Genomic DNA, 19,358 nt, shown 5'->3' with positions numbered 1-19,358 from the left:
TGAAAGAGAGAGAAGGGAAGGGGCAGAGGGAGAGAGTCTTTTTTTTTTTTTTTTTTAAGATTTTTTATTTATTTATTTGACAGAGATCACAAGTAGGCAGAGGCAGACAGAGAGAGGGGAAGGAGGCTTTCCGCGGAGCAGAGAGCCCGATGTGGGGCTCGATCCCAGGACTCTGGGATCATGACCTGAGCCGAAGGCAGAGGCTTTAACCCACTGAGCCACCCAGGCGCCCCTATAATGGATTCTTAAGGGAAAGTTAGAGTCATTCGTGATTTACTGGTAACCTTTTAAAATCAATATAATGGAGGTTATATACAGTTTTGTCCCACAAAATACAAACTTCCTACTGTAAAACAACAACCACTGGGCTGAGTAGAACATTGCTCTGGTCTAGTATGACATTTCTACTCTTTTTATATGTCATTTTTTGCTGCCTGTTTCCTATGAAGTTAAAGCATCCAGAGTAACCTTAGTTTTGCCCTTGAATTTAAGGATGAATATTGATAGGAATAATTTTTACTTATGCTCTTCTTATCTTAGACTTTTAAATCCGCTTTAGCTTTTATTATATTATTAAATTTTCATTATGTGGTCTGTGAATTTTTGCACTTTCATATTATAAGAGGCATTTTTTTATAATCAAAGGACAAGATAAAATCTAATTTCTTCTCATTTTAAATTTTTTGCACTGTTACAGTTTTTTGTGTATTTGCATCTTATTACAGACTCTAGAAGATCCAAACTTTGGGCTGCAAACTTTGGTTCATCAAAATGTCACCTCATGTGATCCACTACATAATAAAGGAAATTCAAATTCAGTGAAAAATAAATCTGGCCAGGATACTCCATGTGTGTTAAGGAGATCGTCCAGACTGAAAGCAGGCAGAGATGCAAAGCACACAGATGACTTGTATGAGACTCCAGAAAAGATTGTACCAAAGATTCTTATCAGTGAGGATCAAATAAGTAATATCTCTTCAACTAAGAATTTCAGGTATACTCCCAAATTATATCTTTCTCTTTAGATATGCTACAGACCTTATAGATAATTCTATGCTTGGGACACTAGAGTCAATGCACAGTTACCCCTAAGTGAAGAGCTTTGTTTTTCAGTGTTGTTGCCTTATTTACTGTACAGTTATTTTTTTTTAACCCAGAAGACTCTTCTTTTTTTTTTTAAAGAAGACAGAGTTAAGAGAGATTTGTTGGATTTCAACCTAATTCTAATTTCCATTCTTTCTTTTTTAAATTAAGTTTAATTAGCATCCATCATCACACAGTTACAGAATTTTCTTTTCTTGTCATGAGAATTTCTAAGATTTACTCCCTCCATGACTTCCAACTATGCAGTACAGTACTACTATGTATGTTCTATCCCCAGGACTTATTTATCTTATAAATGGAAGTTTGTACTTTTTAATCACTTTCACTCATTTCACTCACTCCCCACCTCTCTGCTTCTGGACACCATCAATCTGTTCTCTGTATCTATGAGTTTAGGTTGTTTTGTTTGAGATGCCACATATAAGATCATATAGTATTTGTCTTTCTCTGTCTGACTTATTTCACTTAGCATAATTCCCTTTAGATCCTTTCACATTGTCACAAATAGCAGGATTTCCTTTTCTATGGCTGAATAATAATCCATTGTGTGTGTATGTGTGTGTGTGTACACCACTTTTCTTTATCCGTGTGTATGTGTGTGTGTGTGTGTGTGTGTGTGTGTGTGTGTGTATGTGTACACCACTTTTCTTTATCCATTTATCCATCAATGGATACTTAAGTTGTTTCCATGTCTTGGCTATCATAAATAAAGCTGCAGTGGGCACAGGTGCAGATATCTTTTCAAAATAGTAATTTTATTTCCTTTGGCTAAATATTCAGAAGTAGAAATGCTGTGTCATATGATGGTTCTATTTTTGATTTTGTGAGGATCTTTTATCCTGTTTTCCATAGTGTCCTCACCAGTTTACAATGCACAGGGGTTCTTTTTTCTTCACATCCTCAGCAACACTTGTTCTTTTCTGTCTTTTTAATGATAGCCATTATAACATGTATGAGGTGATACCTTACTGTGGTTTTTATTTGCATTTTCCTGCTGATTAGTGATGTTGAACACCTTTTCATGTACCTGTTGGCCATTTGATTGTCTTCTTTGAGAAAATGTCATTTTAGTTCCTCTTCCATTTTTGAATTGGATTGTTTGCTTAATTTGCTATTGAGTTGTATGAGTTCCTTATATATTTTGAATATTAACCCCTTATCAGGTATATGATTTGCAAATATTTTCTCCCATTCAGTAGGCTGCCTTTTAATTTTGTTGATGGTGTCCTTTTCCATGCAAAAACTTTTTAGTTTGATTAGCCCTAGTTTTTCATTCTTGCTTTTGTTGCCTTTGCTTCTGGCGCCAAATCCAAAAAATGGTTGTCCAGACCAACATCAAGGTGCCTACCCCCTGTGTTTTGTTTCTATGAGTTTTATGATTTCAGGTCTTACAATGAAGTCTTTAACTCATTTTGAATTGATTTTTGTGTATGATGTAAGATTGAGGCCCAATCTCATTGTTTTACATGTGGCTATCCAGTTTCCCAAACATCATTTATTAAAAAGATTGTCCTTTCCTCATTGTATATTTTTGGTTCCTTTATTGAAAGTTAATTAGCCATCTATACATAGGTTTATTTCCTGACTCTACAGTATTCCATTCAGCTATGTGTCTGTTTTTATCCCAATATTTTGCAGTTTTTGATCAGTGTAATCCCACAAGGCAAGTCCTGTTTTCTTGAAAGAGCCTAGAAGGTGAATAGATAGCGGCATGGCAGTCTAGAGAATGAGGAGCAAGAGACTCAGAATACTTGTAGGTGACTGCTCCTAAAGGAAAGAAACCCACAGGTGGCACAAAGAAAAGGCTAGAAACCACCAAAATCGGCATGCTTGTCACAGAATTACCTGCAGTTTACTCAGGAGTCATCTCCATATTTTAAAGTGCCATGCTCTTTGATAGCAACTCAGTAAAATACCTTTCAGCTTTAAAAACTCAGTAAAGGGACACCTGGGTGGCTCAGTTGGTTAAGCAGCTGCCTTTGGCTCAGGTCATGATCCCAGCGTCCTGGGATCGAGTCCCACATCGGGCTCCTTGCTCATCAGGGAGCCTGCTTCTCCCTCTGCCTCTGCCTGCCATTCTGTCTGCCTGTGCTTGCTCTCTCTCCCTCTCTCTCTCTCTGACAAATAAATAAATAAAATCTTTAAAAAAAAAATAAAAAAAAATAAAAACTCAGTAAAAATTTAATATGATTCTCTGTGGATGGTTGTAGAGAACATGATAGTAATTTTAAAAACACATTTATTTTTCAAGAATGCAGGATCCTGCTTTAATGATTAAAGGTAAAGGGAAGAATATGCATTCAACCAGACTCAAAAGTGGAGAACAGATGCAGAGAAACAAAAAACTTGCTGGAAAAAGTGGTGAGGCATATTTGATTTCATAATTTTTTGTAATTAAGTAACTTACAGACATAGAATTCTGAATTCTATGAATTCTGGTACTGAAAAGGACTTAGAGATTATCTATCTCGACTTTCTCATTTTACTGATGAGGAAGTTCATAGAGGTTGAAGATTTTTCCCAGCATTGCACAGCTCATTTCACAGCTCATAACTAGGACTTGGTCATGAACTTCTGGCTTATTAGCTGGTATTTTTTCTATACTTCTGTTTGGAGAAAAGAGTTACAGAACCCTTTTCAAATTTAGATATGTGATCTATTTGTGGTGTGACCAACGTAGCATAAGGCTTTGAGAAATCATACTAAGAGGAATAGAGGAAAAGATAAGGCAAAATTACTGTTATTCTTTGGTGTTATTTCTCTGTTCCTATAAAACCCCAAAGAATAACCTAAGAAACTATGAGAAACCATAAGACTGTAGAAAGACTGGTTAAGATATAATAAGGAGGGGGGCGCCTGGGTGACTCAGTGGGTTAAAGCCTCTGCCTTCAGCTCAGGTCATGATCTCAGGGTCCTGGGATCAAGCCCTGCATTGAGCTCTCTGCTCAGCGGGGAGCCTGCTTCCTCCTCTCTCTCTCTCTCTGCCCGCCCTTCCGCCTACTTGTGATCTCTGTGTGTCAAATAAATAAATAAAATCTTAAAAAAAAAAGATATAATAAGGGTACAATTGGCAAAATTAAAATATGCGCTGTAGGTTAAATAATAAGATACCATTGTTAAATTTCCTAAATTTAACAAAAATTTGGTTATTTAAGAGAATGTCCTTGTTTTTGGAAAATACACACTTAAGTATTAGTGAGTAAAGGGGCATGGTGTGTGTAAATTATTTATATATATGTCTGTGTGCATGCATATATTTATATAAAAAGGGAGATAGAATGATATAAACAGATAGCAGAATACTAATAATGGGTGAATCTTTTGTTCTCTTTTTATAACTTTTTTGTAAGTCTGAATTTTTTCCAGATAAAATATTTTTAAAATTCAGTGAACTGAAACAAGACATAAGTACCTTTCATACGTGTAAGTATTACCCAGTTAGAAAAATATAGGAGAAAGTCCCATTTATAATAACTATAATGAAGAGAAAATACCTGCTCTACACCTAATAAAAAATGTGCCTTGCCCATAAGAAAAGAGTCGAAAATTCCACACAGGGACTTAAAAAAAAAAGAGAGACTTGAATAAATAGAAGAATCTTACTCTTGACCATAAGTATTCATGTAAGAAATTTATTTCTCCAAAATTACTCTATAAATGTGTGAGAGCTCAATCAAAAACAGATTTTTGTTTATTTGCTAATTGTTTTGTCTTGTTTTGCTTTATAAAGCTGGAGATTAATTATGAGAATGTTATAAAATGATACTAAGCATGAAAGACTAGCCTAGAAAATTCTGAAAAATAAAAGCACAGGGAGACTGGAGAGACAAGAACCTGCTGTACATAATATGAAAGCAATGAGAAAGCCATATAGACTAAAATAATTGGGTACAGGCACAGGAATAGACAAATAAATTTATGAAACAGAATTGAGTTTAAATGTAGAAGCCTGATACAGTGTGAATTTTGGGGAAGGTATATAATAAAGATGGCATCTCAAATTGGTAGCAAAAAAAAAGACCAAGCAGTAAATAGTAAAAACATAAACAAATTTGGATGGATATCTATAACATTCCATATACTAAATTTAATTCCATTTTGGCCAAAGACTAACTGAAAAAAAATTCTAGAAGAAAACATAAATGAATTATTTTTGTAATCTCTGAGGAGGAAAAACCTTCTTAAAGAATGACAAACCCAGAAGCCAGGAGAGAAAAGAATGATAAAATTGACTACACATATTTTTAAAAAGATTGTATGGAAAATACCCTAAAGAAAATCAAAGATTGAACACAGAAGAAATATTAATAACAATAGAAGGGGTTAATTGCATTAACATGCAGAGAGCTCTTAGAAAACAATAAAGATAAAGAAAAATAGGAAACACGAACAAGCATTTCACAGGGAAAAAAATATACATATATATAAATAACTAGGGCACCTAGTTGGCTCAGTCAGTTAAGCATCTGACTCTTGGTTTTGCCTGAGGTCATGATCTCAGGGTGGTGAGATCCAGCCCTGTATCAGGCTCCTTGCTCACCTCCGAGTCTGCTTGAGATTCTCTGCCTCTCTTTCCTTCTCCCTCTGCCCCTCCCCCTGCTTGCATGCACACACTCTCTCTCTCTCTCAAATAAATAAATAAATAAAATCTTTTTAAAAATAATTGAAAGGATTAGCATCTCCTTTATGATTTAAAAAATGTAAATTAGGAAGTACAGTTTTCACTAAGAGAATGTCAAATGTTTAAACATTTGAGAATTCCTAGTGACAAGAATATGGAAAAAGCAAGCATTCTCTTATTTTCTTGGTAATACTGTAAGTTTATTCAGTCTCTTTTTTTTAAGATTTTATTTATTTATTCAACATAGAGAAAATAGGGGGAAGACCAGAAGGAGAGGGACAAGCAGACTCTGCACTGAGCATGAAGCCTGATGTAGAGCTCAATCTCCGGACCCTGAGATCATGACCTGAGTTGAAACTAAGACTGAGACACTTAACTGACTAAGCCACCCAAGTGCCCCTGTTCAGTCTTTTCACCAGGCAGTTTATTTACATTCTTCAGACTTTTAAGTCACAATTCTTGAATTGGCAATTCTACTTAAGGGATTTATTCTGGACATTCCTGGGTGGCTCAGTTGGTTATGCATCTGGCTCTTGATTTCAATTCAGGTCATGCATGATCTCAGGGTTGTGAGATGGCTGTGTTTGATGTAGAGCCTGCTTGGGATTCTCTCTCTCCCTCTACCCCTGACCCTTCTCCCTTTCCCCACTCACATGTGCACATTCTCTTTCTCTCTCAAAACAAAACAAAAAAATGTTATGGCTATAGTAATCAAAATAGCATGACATTTCCATCAAGATAGGGAAACAGGTCAATGTAATGTAATGTACTGAGTTCCGAAATAAATCCTTGAGTTTTGACAAAGGCACAAGGCTTTTTGTGGAGGAGAATAATTAGATAACCATATGCAACAAAATGTTATTGAATGTCTCTATATATTCTAAAAATACTGTATTTTGTTTTTGCCCAAGTTACTTGAAGATCAGATTGATCCTTTCAAAACTTTTTAAAAAACCTTATTAGGTAGGTTTGGTGTAGGCTTTACAGCTAGTTTAGCCCCTTCTACTAAGACATGACCTGTTAAGGGTCTCTACTAATGCTCTGGTTGTTACCAAGGTCACTCTCCTCTGGCTGTCAGGAATGTACATGTTTCCCAGCTGGTGTGATATCTCAGGCTTGTTATTTTATAGTTCTTGGGTAGTTGTTCTTACCCAGCCTCATGAAGCCTCAACCTGCGTATGAGCACTGTAGTATTTAGAAAGTGATAAAGGAGTCCCTTTTGTAGATTTCTGGTACCTGTTCTCTCTTCCCTCATCTCTGGTACCCTACTGTGCAAAATCTAATCACCCTAGCCTCCTGAAACTTAAATTTCTATTTCCTCAGCTCAGAAGCTTCACCTTGCTATGCTTGTGCTATATTCTGGAAAGTGCCTCCAGACAGCTCAGTCTGTTGTTTCCCTTCTCTGGAAGGAGTCATAGATCTGAATTGCCTGTTTTCCAGTGTCTTAATATAGGTTTTTTTTTTTTTAATCAATATATTTTGTCTAGTTTTTTTAGTTGTTTGCAATGGAAGGGCAAGTCATGGCAATTCTTAAGTTGTGATTGGAAGTGAATGTCTTCTCCATCTTAGTTTTCATTGAAAAATTTTGTATTCTTAATTTGTTATTTTTTTTTTAAAGATCTTATTTATTTATTTGACAGACAGAGATCACAAGTAGGCAGAGAGAGAGAGAGAGGAGGAGGAGGCAGGCTTCCTGCCAAGCAGAGAGCCCGATGCGGGGCTTGATCCCAGGACCCTGGGATCATGACCCGAGCCGAAGGCAGAGGCTTTAACCCACTGAGCCACCCAGGCGCCCCCTTAATTTGTTATTTCTAATAAATTACATAACTAGCAAGTACAACTGGCGAAAACAGATCTTGAAGTAAAGACTACTTTTTTGGTAAATACAGTTTATCTGGTAGGAGCAGAATGCATTGTAGTTTTGAGTGGGACAAGACAGGCTCAAATGTTCAGAAGTTGGTTTATTTTTCAGTGGAACTGAATGGAGGGAATCTAATAAAGACAAAGCAGATAAATTGTGATCCATTAAAAAATGTGCTGCTGGGATGCCTGGGTGGCTCAGTGGTTTAAAGCCTCTGCTTTCAGCTCAGGTCATGATCCCAGGGTCCTGAGATTGAGCCCCTCATCAGGCTCTCTGCTCAGTGGGGAGCCTGCTTCCTCCTCTCTCTCTGCCTGCCTCTCCACCTACTTGTGATCTCTGTCTCTCTGTTAAATAAATAAATAAAAATCTTTTTTAAAAAATGTGCTGCTATACTCAGTTACTTTTGTGAGATTTTAGGATGGGGCAGATTAGCTAGATCAAAATTATAAAAGCTATCATCAGAGTTATTCTGAAATTCAGGAAAACCAAATGAACTAGTATCCATTAAAACTGACAGGATTTTGAGTATCAGTATTTTAGGAGAGACAGTGAAGAAATAATACCTGATATGCATAACCTGGGAATCTATTTTAATTGTCTATTACCTGGCTTAGGAAATAAAACTATTGTACAGATCAAGATCATATTTCTTTATTTAATTTTGGAACAACTATTTGTAGCAAAGAAAGAAATTTAACATTCCTTTACTGGCCTCATTGTGTTTAATTTCAGTATCTTCCTTGTGTATGTCTGAGATTTTTTCCTCATGGTGGTGTATCACATTTTAGCACTATGGTATCTTGTTGGGTTTAATGACAATCTAATTCTAGATTTAAATAATCGTTTTCACCAGAACTTTTAAGAAAGTAATCTGTTAGTCTTCTCACGTATGCACTTTCATGGGGTTTCAATAAACATAAACTGCTTACATGATTTATAATATACTGCAAGTATTTTCAAACTAATGACATTTTTCCTTTTATCTTTTTGCATGTAGATAACATTATAGTTGGGTTTATGGATGAAATACTCTTTTATAATACAATTCCAGAATGTTGACTGGATTCACTCTATTACCTGTATTCTTCCTAGTTTTCAAATAGGGATTATTACTTTTTGTTCTCTTTTGTTTATCCCCTCCTTTCAGAAAAAATGAAGAGGAATGAAATATCTCTATCTAGCATTAACCGTAGAAACATCTTTGGAGAGAACTTACTGTATCAGGCTGCTCTGCATAATGACATTGATCTTGTTCGTCATTATATAATGAAAGGAGGAAGTATTAATCAGCCAAGTTATGCTGGTAAGTTGGGGTTACCACACAATTATCTTGAGAGTGGTTTGTAGTTTCTGCTTAGTCACTCCTATGAAAGTATGACAATGTGGGTGTAAGGCAAGTCTCAAACAGAAAGCTTCCAGGTGATTTTTCTGCTTAGGTAGTTCATCACCATCTTCTCCCAGGAAAGTGGTAAGATGGGGAGGGAGGGAGAAGGACATTGTATTTCACCTTCAAAGATTATGCCTGCCTAAGGCCTACCAGGTGGGCCAGGTGCAGTGACCTTCCACAGAAGGATGCTGTTCCTGTGGCTGACTTGCTGGCATTGCATGGGCATTGTTACTATGAGACTCAACTTTCAATGGAAGAGAAGTGAGCTCAAAAGCTGAAAGAAGCTGATGGTATGGTGAGCTATGGGGGAAACCAAGATAACATGGTAGATGTACAGCAGGACCAATGGCCAGGGATATGGAGAGAACAGAGTACAAGGTAGAAGGGGTGGGACAGGGAGCTCAGAACATTTCTTTCTGCAAGGCTGATCTCTGGTATTGTCTTTTTTATGGAGAAAAACTGATGTTCTCCTGGACAAGAAAGATTCCTTAAGGACACCTAAGTACAAGGCACTTAGCAACACTAGGCTACTCTGGGTAGTGCCTTTATGTATCCATAATTTTACTAGTGTTTCTAGACTTTTTCAGTTTATGAAGCAGTATGAAAAGTCTTATGATGCACAGGGATGAACAGCATAGTCCATGGACAAACAGGTGATTATACTTACTTTAGCAAAGCCTGGATTTATATGATAATCAGGGTTTTAACAGGCTGTTACTCTAAATCCCATACCCAAGTGAACTACCTCCGTCACTTACTAGCCAAAGCACTTGCTTCCTTACAAAATGTGTGGTACTTGCTATTTGTCTCTATCTGCTCCTTAAGTTCAGTAGTAGCTCTAACTTTACTTTATGGACTTCTCAAGAATCTCATAACATATTTCTTTTCATTAGCCCTTTTTTGTGCCACTGTTAACATCCTTGGTGTCTCTTCTCTGCTTGTCTTCAGTCATTTATTGTGCACATTCTCCTCACTGCCCCAGATACTTCTGTGATCTTAATGAATTCTTTATCCTTAATATACTTTCCTGGCTTTTTGAACTCTCTTGTTCTCTACTTTTCCTTCTCACTTGGCATCTTAGCTCTGATCTTTATATCTGGCTATTCCATCTTATAAAATTGCAGAGGGTACTGTTTTTAAAGACTTGACTACAACCATTTTCATCAGAGTCACCTGCAATGTTTGTTTAAAATGCAATTTGTTTAAAATGTTTATTTCACCCTCCAAAACACACACATGCACACACACACATACATACACACAGTCTCACAATTAAAATCTGTAGGTTAATGCTCTCTGTCAAATAAATAAATAAAATCTTGGAAATCTATAGGTTGAAACCTTGAAATCTGCATTTTAACATATTTCCTCAGGTGATTTGTATTCTCAGTGAAGTTCAGGAACTACTGGTAAGAGATATATGACCTTCATATAATATACCAGTTCACTGTAGTCAGCTTTTATAGTATGCCCCTTATGTGCCAGATATTGTAAAAACAGAAAGATATGTATACTAGAAAAGTTTGGCTGTATTCTGTGATACAGTCCAAGAAAGGATAAGTGCCTTTTGAGAAATTAATAAGATGTTATAATAACAGACCGAAGGTCTTGTCATAGGTAACATTTGCATTGTAAGTCCTCATTTACATTTTATGATATCTTTGTCTTTGATTAAAAAAAACAAAACAAAACAATGCAATCGTTCTTTACCTATCAAAAACAAGGGTGAAACCAGAAAGTAGGCTGAAGAAACTGAATACCCAAAAACAGATCTCATAAAGCTTCTTTGCTAAAACCCTCTCAAACCAATGCCTTGAGCATTATTTTACAAAGAATTCTATCTGACTCCTAAGTCTGTCGCACATTAGAACTGAAAGGAAAGGTTGGCACAGTCCAGGATATTGATAATAGCAAGAAGCTTAATAGCAAGGCAAGAGATAGATAAAAACATAAAAATGAGAGGCGACATTGTTGAGGACTGTATAACACAGAAAAACATGCACTTACACCTCTGTGGGTGTTAACAGTTGCTATGTTAGCGCCTATAAGAAATATTATGATCTTTATTTAAAATTTGTTATTTTTTCTTTCTGGGAAATTTATTATCTTACAAAGCTTTAGAGAGATTTCCTTTAAGATGGTTAAATTTTCAAAAAGAAAAAAATTGTTCTTTTTAAAATTTTATTTATTTTACTGAGAGAGACACAGTGAAAGAGGGAACACAAGCAGGGGGAGCGGGAGAGGGAGAAGCAGGCCTCCTGCAGAGCAGGGAGCCTGACACTGGGCTGGATCCCAGGACCCTGGGATCATGACCTGAGCAGAAGGCAGACAGACGCTTAACAACTGAGCCACCCAGGCGCCCCTGTTTTTGTCCATTTTAGGAAACTAATTTTTATTTTAGCTTAAGCAAAGCCTAAATAAGGAAAGGAAGTTTCCTAGGAAGAAATTCATCATCTACATTCCAAAGTTAATAACTTTTGGATTTCTTATATTTCATTTTTCATGCTAGACTTGTGGCAGATAATCAGGTTAACCAGTATACACATTGATAAATTTCTGCAGGTCCTGAAACCTAAATGAATTCACACTTTTTATCAAATACTATTAGAGGGAGATATTTTTTATATTCTGTTTTTAAAAATAGGTAGTTCCTGGGGTTCCTGGGTGTCTCAGATGGTTGGATGTCTGCCTTCAGCTCGGGTCATATCTCCGGGCCCTGGGATCAAGCCCTACATCAGGCTCCCAGCTAAGCGGAGAGTCTGCTTCTCCCTCTGATGCTCCCCACTGCTTGCGCGCTCGCTCTCTCTCTCTCTCTCAAATGAATAAAAAAATAAAACAGGTAGTCCTTAAGTGGTTATGTTTCAAAAGTTCACATGTGAAGTTCAATTCATTTGAAATTTCTTGTAACATTATGGAAAATTTCAAACGTACTGAAAAGTTAAAAGAATTCCACATTAAGCTTCCAGAAACCTCATACCTAGATTCTATGTACTTATTTTTATTGCGTACTTACTATCAAGGAAAAATACTCATGTATTTCTCCTCTACTTACATTCATAACACTTCTGATACCAGATGTATGGGATTTTTGACACATCAAGCAATTCTCCAACACCACCTGGGTGTCCTGCAATTTAGTTCATTTCTGACACTAACCCAAATTAGTACAGAACACACAGGTTAAGGGATCAGTCAGCCACCCCCACTTCAGATGCCAGTCACAAGTAGTAGGTCCCTGGATTACCCACAATTTTTGTTCAACTTGGCTACAAACTGGAGGTTCCCATGATCCTTTCCTCAAATTTGATCTTTTCCTAAAATAGTTAACAGAACTTAGGGAAACACGTTTACCATATAAGTTTATTATATAATAAAGGATATGACAAAGGATACAGAAGAATGCCCAGATGAAGATACAGAATCAGGCCTGGTAGGGTCCTGAGCACAGGAGCTTCTATTCCTTGGGAATTGGAATATGTTACCTTCCCAGCATGTAGATGTGTTGACCAACCTGGAAAAGTTCTCTGAACCCCAGAGTTTGGGGATTTTTATGAAGGCTTCATCATGAAGGCAGGGCAGGGGAGAAGGGGATGTGGAACTGAAACTTAAAAGTTTCTTACCATGACTTAGTCTTTCTTAGGACCAGCCCCCATCCAGGAGCCCTACAGAAGTTGCCTCATTAAGACAAAAGATACTTCTCTAACCTAGGGAATAGCAAGGAATTTAGGACCTCTGTGTCATATACTTCTATCACTTATGAAACTGCAAAGGTCTTGGGGGTTCTGTATGAGGAGCTTGGGTGAGATACCAAATACTAGAACAGAAGACTGTCCTAGCACCCCTGTTTATTAGAGTTTAGGAGCTTTGTGCCTGGAATCAGGGAGCAGAGACTAATAAATATTTCTTATTTCATTCCTATCCATCTTTAAATCTCTCTCTGTCCATCAGTCCATCTTTATGTTGATGCACTTCAAAGAAAGTTGGTGCATTTTACTACAGAACACCTCAACATTAATATCTCTTAACTAGCTAGAGTTCAATAGTCTTTTTTTCTTTTTGAAAAGTAAAATTTTCATACTGTAAAATACAGATCTTAAATGTGCTGTTTGATGAATTTTAACAAATATATTCACCTGTGTAACCCAAACCTCTATCATGATAGAATATTACCAACATTCCACAAATTTCCCTCAGGCCTCTTCCCAGTCATTCCCCATCCCCACTCTCTAGAAGCCACTATTGTTCTGATATTTCTCTGATATTTTTCACTATTTCTGGTAGTTTTGCCTCTTCAGTATTTCACCATTAATCATGAGGTTAGCTGTAGGTTTTATAGCTGCTCTTTATATTGAGGAATCCATTCCTAATTTCTTGAGTATTTTTTATCAGGAATGGATCCTGGGTCATAATAAATCATGCTCTTATATATTGTTAGATACATTATGCTACTATTTTGTTAAGGATTTTTGCATGTATGATCATGAGTCATACTAGCCTGTAATTTTTTGTTGTTGTAATGCTTTTGTCTGGTTCAGGATCAGGATTTGCTAATATTTTGTTAAGGATATTTTTGTAACCTATATTCATAGGTAATATTGGTTCATAATTTTGTTGTAATGATTTTGGTATTGGTATCAACGTTATGTAGACTTCATAAAATGAGTTAAGAAATATTCTCTTCTAGTTTCTGGAAGAGTTTGCTTAAAACTGGAAGTTTTTTCTTAAATGTTTGACAGAACTTAGAGTGAAACTATGAGAGCATATAATTCTTTCTCTGTAATTATTTTTTGTTTCATCTTGTGTCAGTTTTGGTAAGCTGTACTTTTTTAGGGTCACCTGAGTGGCTCAGTTAGTTAAGTGGTACTTTCTTAAGGAATTTGTCCTTTTTATCTAAGTTATAGAATTTATTGTCATAAAGTTATTTATAATATTTCCCTATTATTGTTTTAATATCTATAGATCTTTAGGGATATTTATCTTTCCTGATATTGTTCATTTCCTCTCTTCCTTCTTTCCTTTCTCTTTTTTTTTCTTTCCTTCCTAAAGTAGTTAAGGTAGAAGATTATCAACTTTATTGCTTTTTTTTTTTTTTTTTTTCAAAGAACTAACATCTGGCTTTAAATTTTTCTCTCATCTGTATTAAATGCTATTAATTTCTGCTTCTTTTGACCTCTGCTTATTTTGGGTTAATTTTTTTCTTTATCTAGCTTCTTAAGGTTAAAAATGAGGCCATAGATTTTTGTACATTTTTCCCTGCTATGGTCATTTAAAGCTTTAAATTTCCCTCTAAATACTGCTTTTGCTAAATCCAACAGATTTTAATATGTTATATTTTCATTATCACTCACTTTGAAATACTTTTAATTTTTGTATGATTATTTGTTTGACCCCAAGATTATATTAGAAGTTGTTAAATTTTCAAATATTTGAGGATTGTCTGGGCATGTTTCTGGTATTGATTTCTAACTTCATTCCTTTGGTTAAAGGAATATACTTTCTGTGAATTTGATCCACTTACATTTATTGAGAGTGGCCTGTTGCCTAGTATGTGGTCTTTCTTGCTTAATATCCCTTGTATACTTGAATGTTTATTCTTCAATTGTATCTAATGTTCTATAAATGTCATTTAGATGAAGATGGTAATATTCAGATCATGTCTGTATTTATGGATTTTTTTGTCTAGTCAAGCTATCATTTTATGAGAAGAGTGTAGAAATATTAACAACTGTGATTGTGGATTGTTGGTTTCTCCCTTTAATTCTGTTTTTGCTTGTATTTTGAAATTTTGTTATTAGGTTGTAACTCTCATGTCTTCTGATAATCGACCTTTTAATTATTATAAAATACCTCTCTTTATCTCTGGTAATATACTTTGCCTTGAAGCTACTTTATATGATATCAATATAAGCATCCTAGCCTTCTTATGTTTCTCGTCTGTTTGCTATGTCTTTTTCCATCCTTTTATTTTCAACCTATGTCTTTTTTTTTTTAAGATATTTATTTATTTATTTACCTGACAGAGATCACAAGTAGGCAAAGAGGCAGGCGGGGGGCGGGGGGCAGCAGGCTTCCCGCTGAGCAGAGAGCCTGATGCAGGGCTTGACCCCCGGACCCTGAGATCATGACATGAGCTGAAGGCAGAGGCCTAAGCCACTGAGCCACCCAGGTGTCCCATCTATGTCTTTTTATTTAAAATTTGTTTCTTGGATGCCTGGGTGTCTCAGTGGCTTAGGCCTTTGGTTCAGGTCATGATCCCAGAGTCCAGGGATGGAGTCCCGCATCAGGCTTCCTGCTCAGCGGGGAGTCTGCTTCTCCCTCTGACCCTTCCCTCTCTCGTGCTTTCTCTCTCTTACTCTTTCTCAAATAGATAAATAAAATCTTTAATAAATAAATAAAATTTATTTCTTACAGACAGCATATTTCTTAAAGACAGCTTCTTTATCCATTCTGACAATCTCTGCCTTTTAATTGGGGTGATTAATCAATTTTCATTTCATATAAAAGATTGGATTGAGGACTACAATTTTACTAATTGTTTCTTGTGCACATTCCCCCCGCTTTGTCCTTGCATTATTTTGAAGTAGTTACTCTGGTGATTGCAATATATGTCTTTGATGTTTCAGTCTTTTTAGAGTTAGTATGTTAATATTTCTATAAAATGTAAAAACATTGAACACGTCTCCCTTTTGTGTGTGTATATATATAGATATATAGCAAATCTGTATACATTAATAACACCAAAATATAGTGTATAATATTCAATTTAAATAGTCACATGCATTTTAAGGAAATTTATAGGGGACAAAAAACTTGTATTAACTATATATTTACCATTTTTGATACTCTTCATTTCTTCCTCAAAGCTCTCTAATTAATAATATAGGAGAAACTGCTTCCATAACATTTTATGACAGTGGGTCTTAATTGGAGTGATACCACCTTTCAGGAGACATTTGGCAATTACTGGAATCAATTTTAGTTGTTACAACTGGAATGGGGATGGGGTGTTATTGGCATCTAATAAAATGCTCAGAACCACAAAGAATTATCCACCCCAAAATGTTAGTACTGAGTTAAAGAACCCCGGTTTATGGAGAAGGTTCTGGAAGGAGTTAGTGAAATATACTTTTAAAATGTAGCATTTAGGCTTTCTTTCATTAATCCTGTGATTTATTGGAATTTAATAAATATAACTTATACCTTTGTCTCTTGCTAACAAGGATAAAGGATACTTTTCTGTGTGACTGGTTTTCTTAAAACAGTTGGTATTAGAATTGCTGTAATTAGGGATGCCTGGGTGGCTCAGACAGTTAAGCATCCAATTCTTGGTTTCAGCTCAGGTCATGATCTCAGGGTCCTGAGATCAAGCCCTACATCTGGCTCTGTGCTCAGTGTGGTGTCTGCTTGTCCCTCTCTTCTCACTCTGCCTCTCACTACACTCTGTCTCTCAAATAAATAAATAAAATCTTTAAAAAAAAAATACTATAAATAGCTTTTTACAAATAAGGAGAAAAGAGGGATGCCTGGGTGGCTCATTTGGTTAAGTGGCTGCCTTTGGCTCTGGTCATAATCCTGGGGTCCTGTGCTCAAGCCCCACATCGGGCTCCCTGCTCAGTAGGAAGCCTGCCTCTCCCTCTCCCTTTCCCAATCCCCCTGCTTGTGTTCCCTCTCCTGTTGTCTCCGTTTTGTCAAATAAATAAATAAAATCTTAAAAAAGAAAAAACAAATGAGAAAAGAAATGTATGTTTTTGAAGTGACTTCTGTGTATTCCTACCAGCTAGGTTACTTTAATGGAAGTACCTTGAGCTATAAATAGTACCCCCCCCTTTTCTACAGAAAAGTAACCTGCAGCTGGCATTCTCTGTGAGCCAATAATGACTCCTTTACAGCCTTTTTATTTGAGGAGGGCAGGAATAGTTTCAAATATTTTACTTCTTTAAGAAAATTTACTTCTTTTTATATTTTTTCACAATTGAGTTTTTCACAATTGAATTTCACAATTTACTTATTTATGTATTTCTTCACAAGTAATTTGGGGCTATGAATTTGATTTGTTCCTCAGATTTATTGAATGCATCTGATAATACAAGTTATTTTCATGGTAAGATTATCATCTCATATAATCAAAATACTTTTAAAGAAACAACAGTTTTTATTTAAAGGGCAAGCACTAAACATTAAGATAGCAAACATAAACAAATTCCATTTCCTTTTTGTATAATAGGTTGGACAGCACTTCATGAAGCTAGTGTGGGAGGATTTTATCAGACAGTAAGTGAACTATTAAAAGGTGGAGCAGATGTAAATATCAAAGGAATGTACCAGATTACTCCCCTACATGATGCTGTCATAAATGGACATTATAAGGTACTGTGATGCTTTTGTTTGCAAAACAAATACTATATTCTGCAGGTATTAAAAATCTCTGGAACCTCAGTTTTAGGAATTCAGTTTTAGTTCATTCGGCTAGTGGATACTTGGACTATGTAATAAAATAGTACTATGTGATGATTTGTTGTTCCTAATATGGTAGATGCCATTTTACATGTTACTTTTAATAAGTACAGATCATGTTTTGGTTATATGTAATCTTTTTAAAATTAAACATCTTTAAGACTCTTCAATAAGGTGCTTTAAAGGTTTTAACATGAAGTTTCCTACTTGTAGATTGTTACACAGTGATGTCCAGTCTTGATAGGAGGCATCCAGCTTTATGAGCACTAATTGTCACTTTCAGAGACCACATAAAACCTGAATCTCTTGGGTTTAATGATCTGTCAGTATATACCAGCATAGATGTACCAGTGGTTAAAATATCAAAATACTATAGTTCCATACAAATTGGTTAATAGTAGCTGCGGTTAAGATGACTGATCCTAGCACATACAGTTTATTTCTGATGATTGATCACAGCAAATACACATACAGGCTCTAAGCCTCCTAGACATTTTTCTGGTCTAGGCACTACACTATAGGACTGAGGCACTTGCTAAAAATATCCTGTTATTTATTTTGGGTATTTTAAGTTTCCTCTGGGTTCAGATTCCTGGAGTAGGAGATGGAGCTAATTAGCTGGGCTCAGCAAGTTATGTTCTACATACTTCCAGAAGAAATACCTGACAGGTAGAGCTGGAGATGGCTGCCGGGAGCCACAGGTAGATAGACAGATAGAGCATATCCCTTTCTAATGTGAAATAGTACTTCAGGAAAGTTTAGGCTGTTTTGCCTTTTTTCCTAATATATCACTTGCTTGTAGGTGTTCACCCCTGCACATTGTAGAGAGGGCTGGGGGGAGAGAATTCTGCTTGGGACCTAATTTAATGGCCAGAAGAATGCAGGCTTAGACAAGTGATAGTGTGAGCCTTCTCTGTCCTTTACCCCATCTTCAAAGCTGGCCTCCATTAGAGAAACCTCATGCCAAGGATTCTTCCTTCTCCTCATGGCCCATCTGTTGTTGAACTTGTCAGGGCTGACCTATCCTAGTCTTAGGGTCCGTGATCAAAGAACGAGACTGATTAAAGCAAAAATCAAACAAAGCTTTATTTCACGCCAAGCATCAAAAATCAAACTGACCGGTCGGGGCCGTCTCTTACAAAAAGGTGACGACGATGACCCCGGCAATTCCACTCCCAACGTGGCTGCTCTGGATAAGGCCTTTCTGTAGATGAGGCCACTCTGGACGAGGCCACTCCCAGGACGAGGCCGCAGCTGATGAGGTCGCTCCTCAGGGCTGCTCCCCGGAAAGGCTGCTCACAAAAAGAGGCCACTCTGGAGGAAGCCTCTTTCCTGACAATGCTGCCTCCCACAGGGCTGCTCACCGAGGAAGCCTCTTTCCAGATGAAGCCGCTCCCCGGAATGGCGCAGCTCCAGCGAGGCTGCGGCTCAGGGTATCAAGGCCGCTCCTGGCAGCGAGGCTGTTCGCAGCGAGGTTGCTGGTGTCTAGGTCATTCCCCTCTGTGTGTCAGCGGGGTCGCTGGTGTCGGGACCGCTGGCGTCTCGGCTGCTGCTGGAGTGCTGGGACCGCTGGCGTGCTGGGACAGCTGGCATCAGGACTGCTGGCGTGTGGACCGCTGGCATCTCGGCTGCTGCTAGAGTGCTGGGACCGCTGGCGTCGGGACCAGGGGCTGCAGGCGTCGGAGCTGCTGGCGGCTCTGGGCCGCTGGCGGCTCTGGTGCAATGGCAGGTCCGCTGCGGGTGGCTCCGCTGCTTCCCGTGGTGCCACTGCTTCCCATGGTGCCGCTGCCAGAGCCGCGGTGTGGGCGGGGCTGCAGGCGTCAGAGCTGCCAGCGGCTTGGGGCCGTTGGCGGCTCGTCTAGCTCTGACAAAAGCTGTCACACTCTCACAGCTCTTACAAGAGCTGTTACAAGCTCCTACAGCTCTTAATG

General features: G+C 37.3%; 1 protein-coding gene across 1 annotated transcript in view; it reads left to right on the top strand.

The window, feature by feature from the left end:
* The window catches only part of LOC111148420 (ankyrin repeat domain 31), a 151,073-nt gene that overhangs the window by 41,788 nt on the left and 89,927 nt on the right, over positions 1-19,358 (top strand). Inside the window, 4 exon segments of the mRNA XM_022504946.1 lie at positions 726-994; positions 3,356-3,465; positions 8,734-8,889; positions 17,198-17,340. Of these exon segments, the coding sequence (XP_022360654.1) occupies positions 726-994; positions 3,356-3,465; positions 8,734-8,889; positions 17,198-17,340 (678 nt within the window).

The sequence above is a fragment of the Enhydra lutris genome, unplaced genomic scaffold (genome assembly GCF_002288905.1).
Source record: "Enhydra lutris kenyoni isolate GAN:26980312 unplaced genomic scaffold, ASM228890v2 scaffoldscaffold19, whole genome shotgun sequence".
Lineage (NCBI taxonomy): Eukaryota > Metazoa > Chordata > Mammalia > Carnivora > Mustelidae > Enhydra > Enhydra lutris.
The sequence above is the reverse complement of the archived record's forward strand: the minus strand, read 5'-3'. Positions and strand labels throughout refer to the sequence as shown.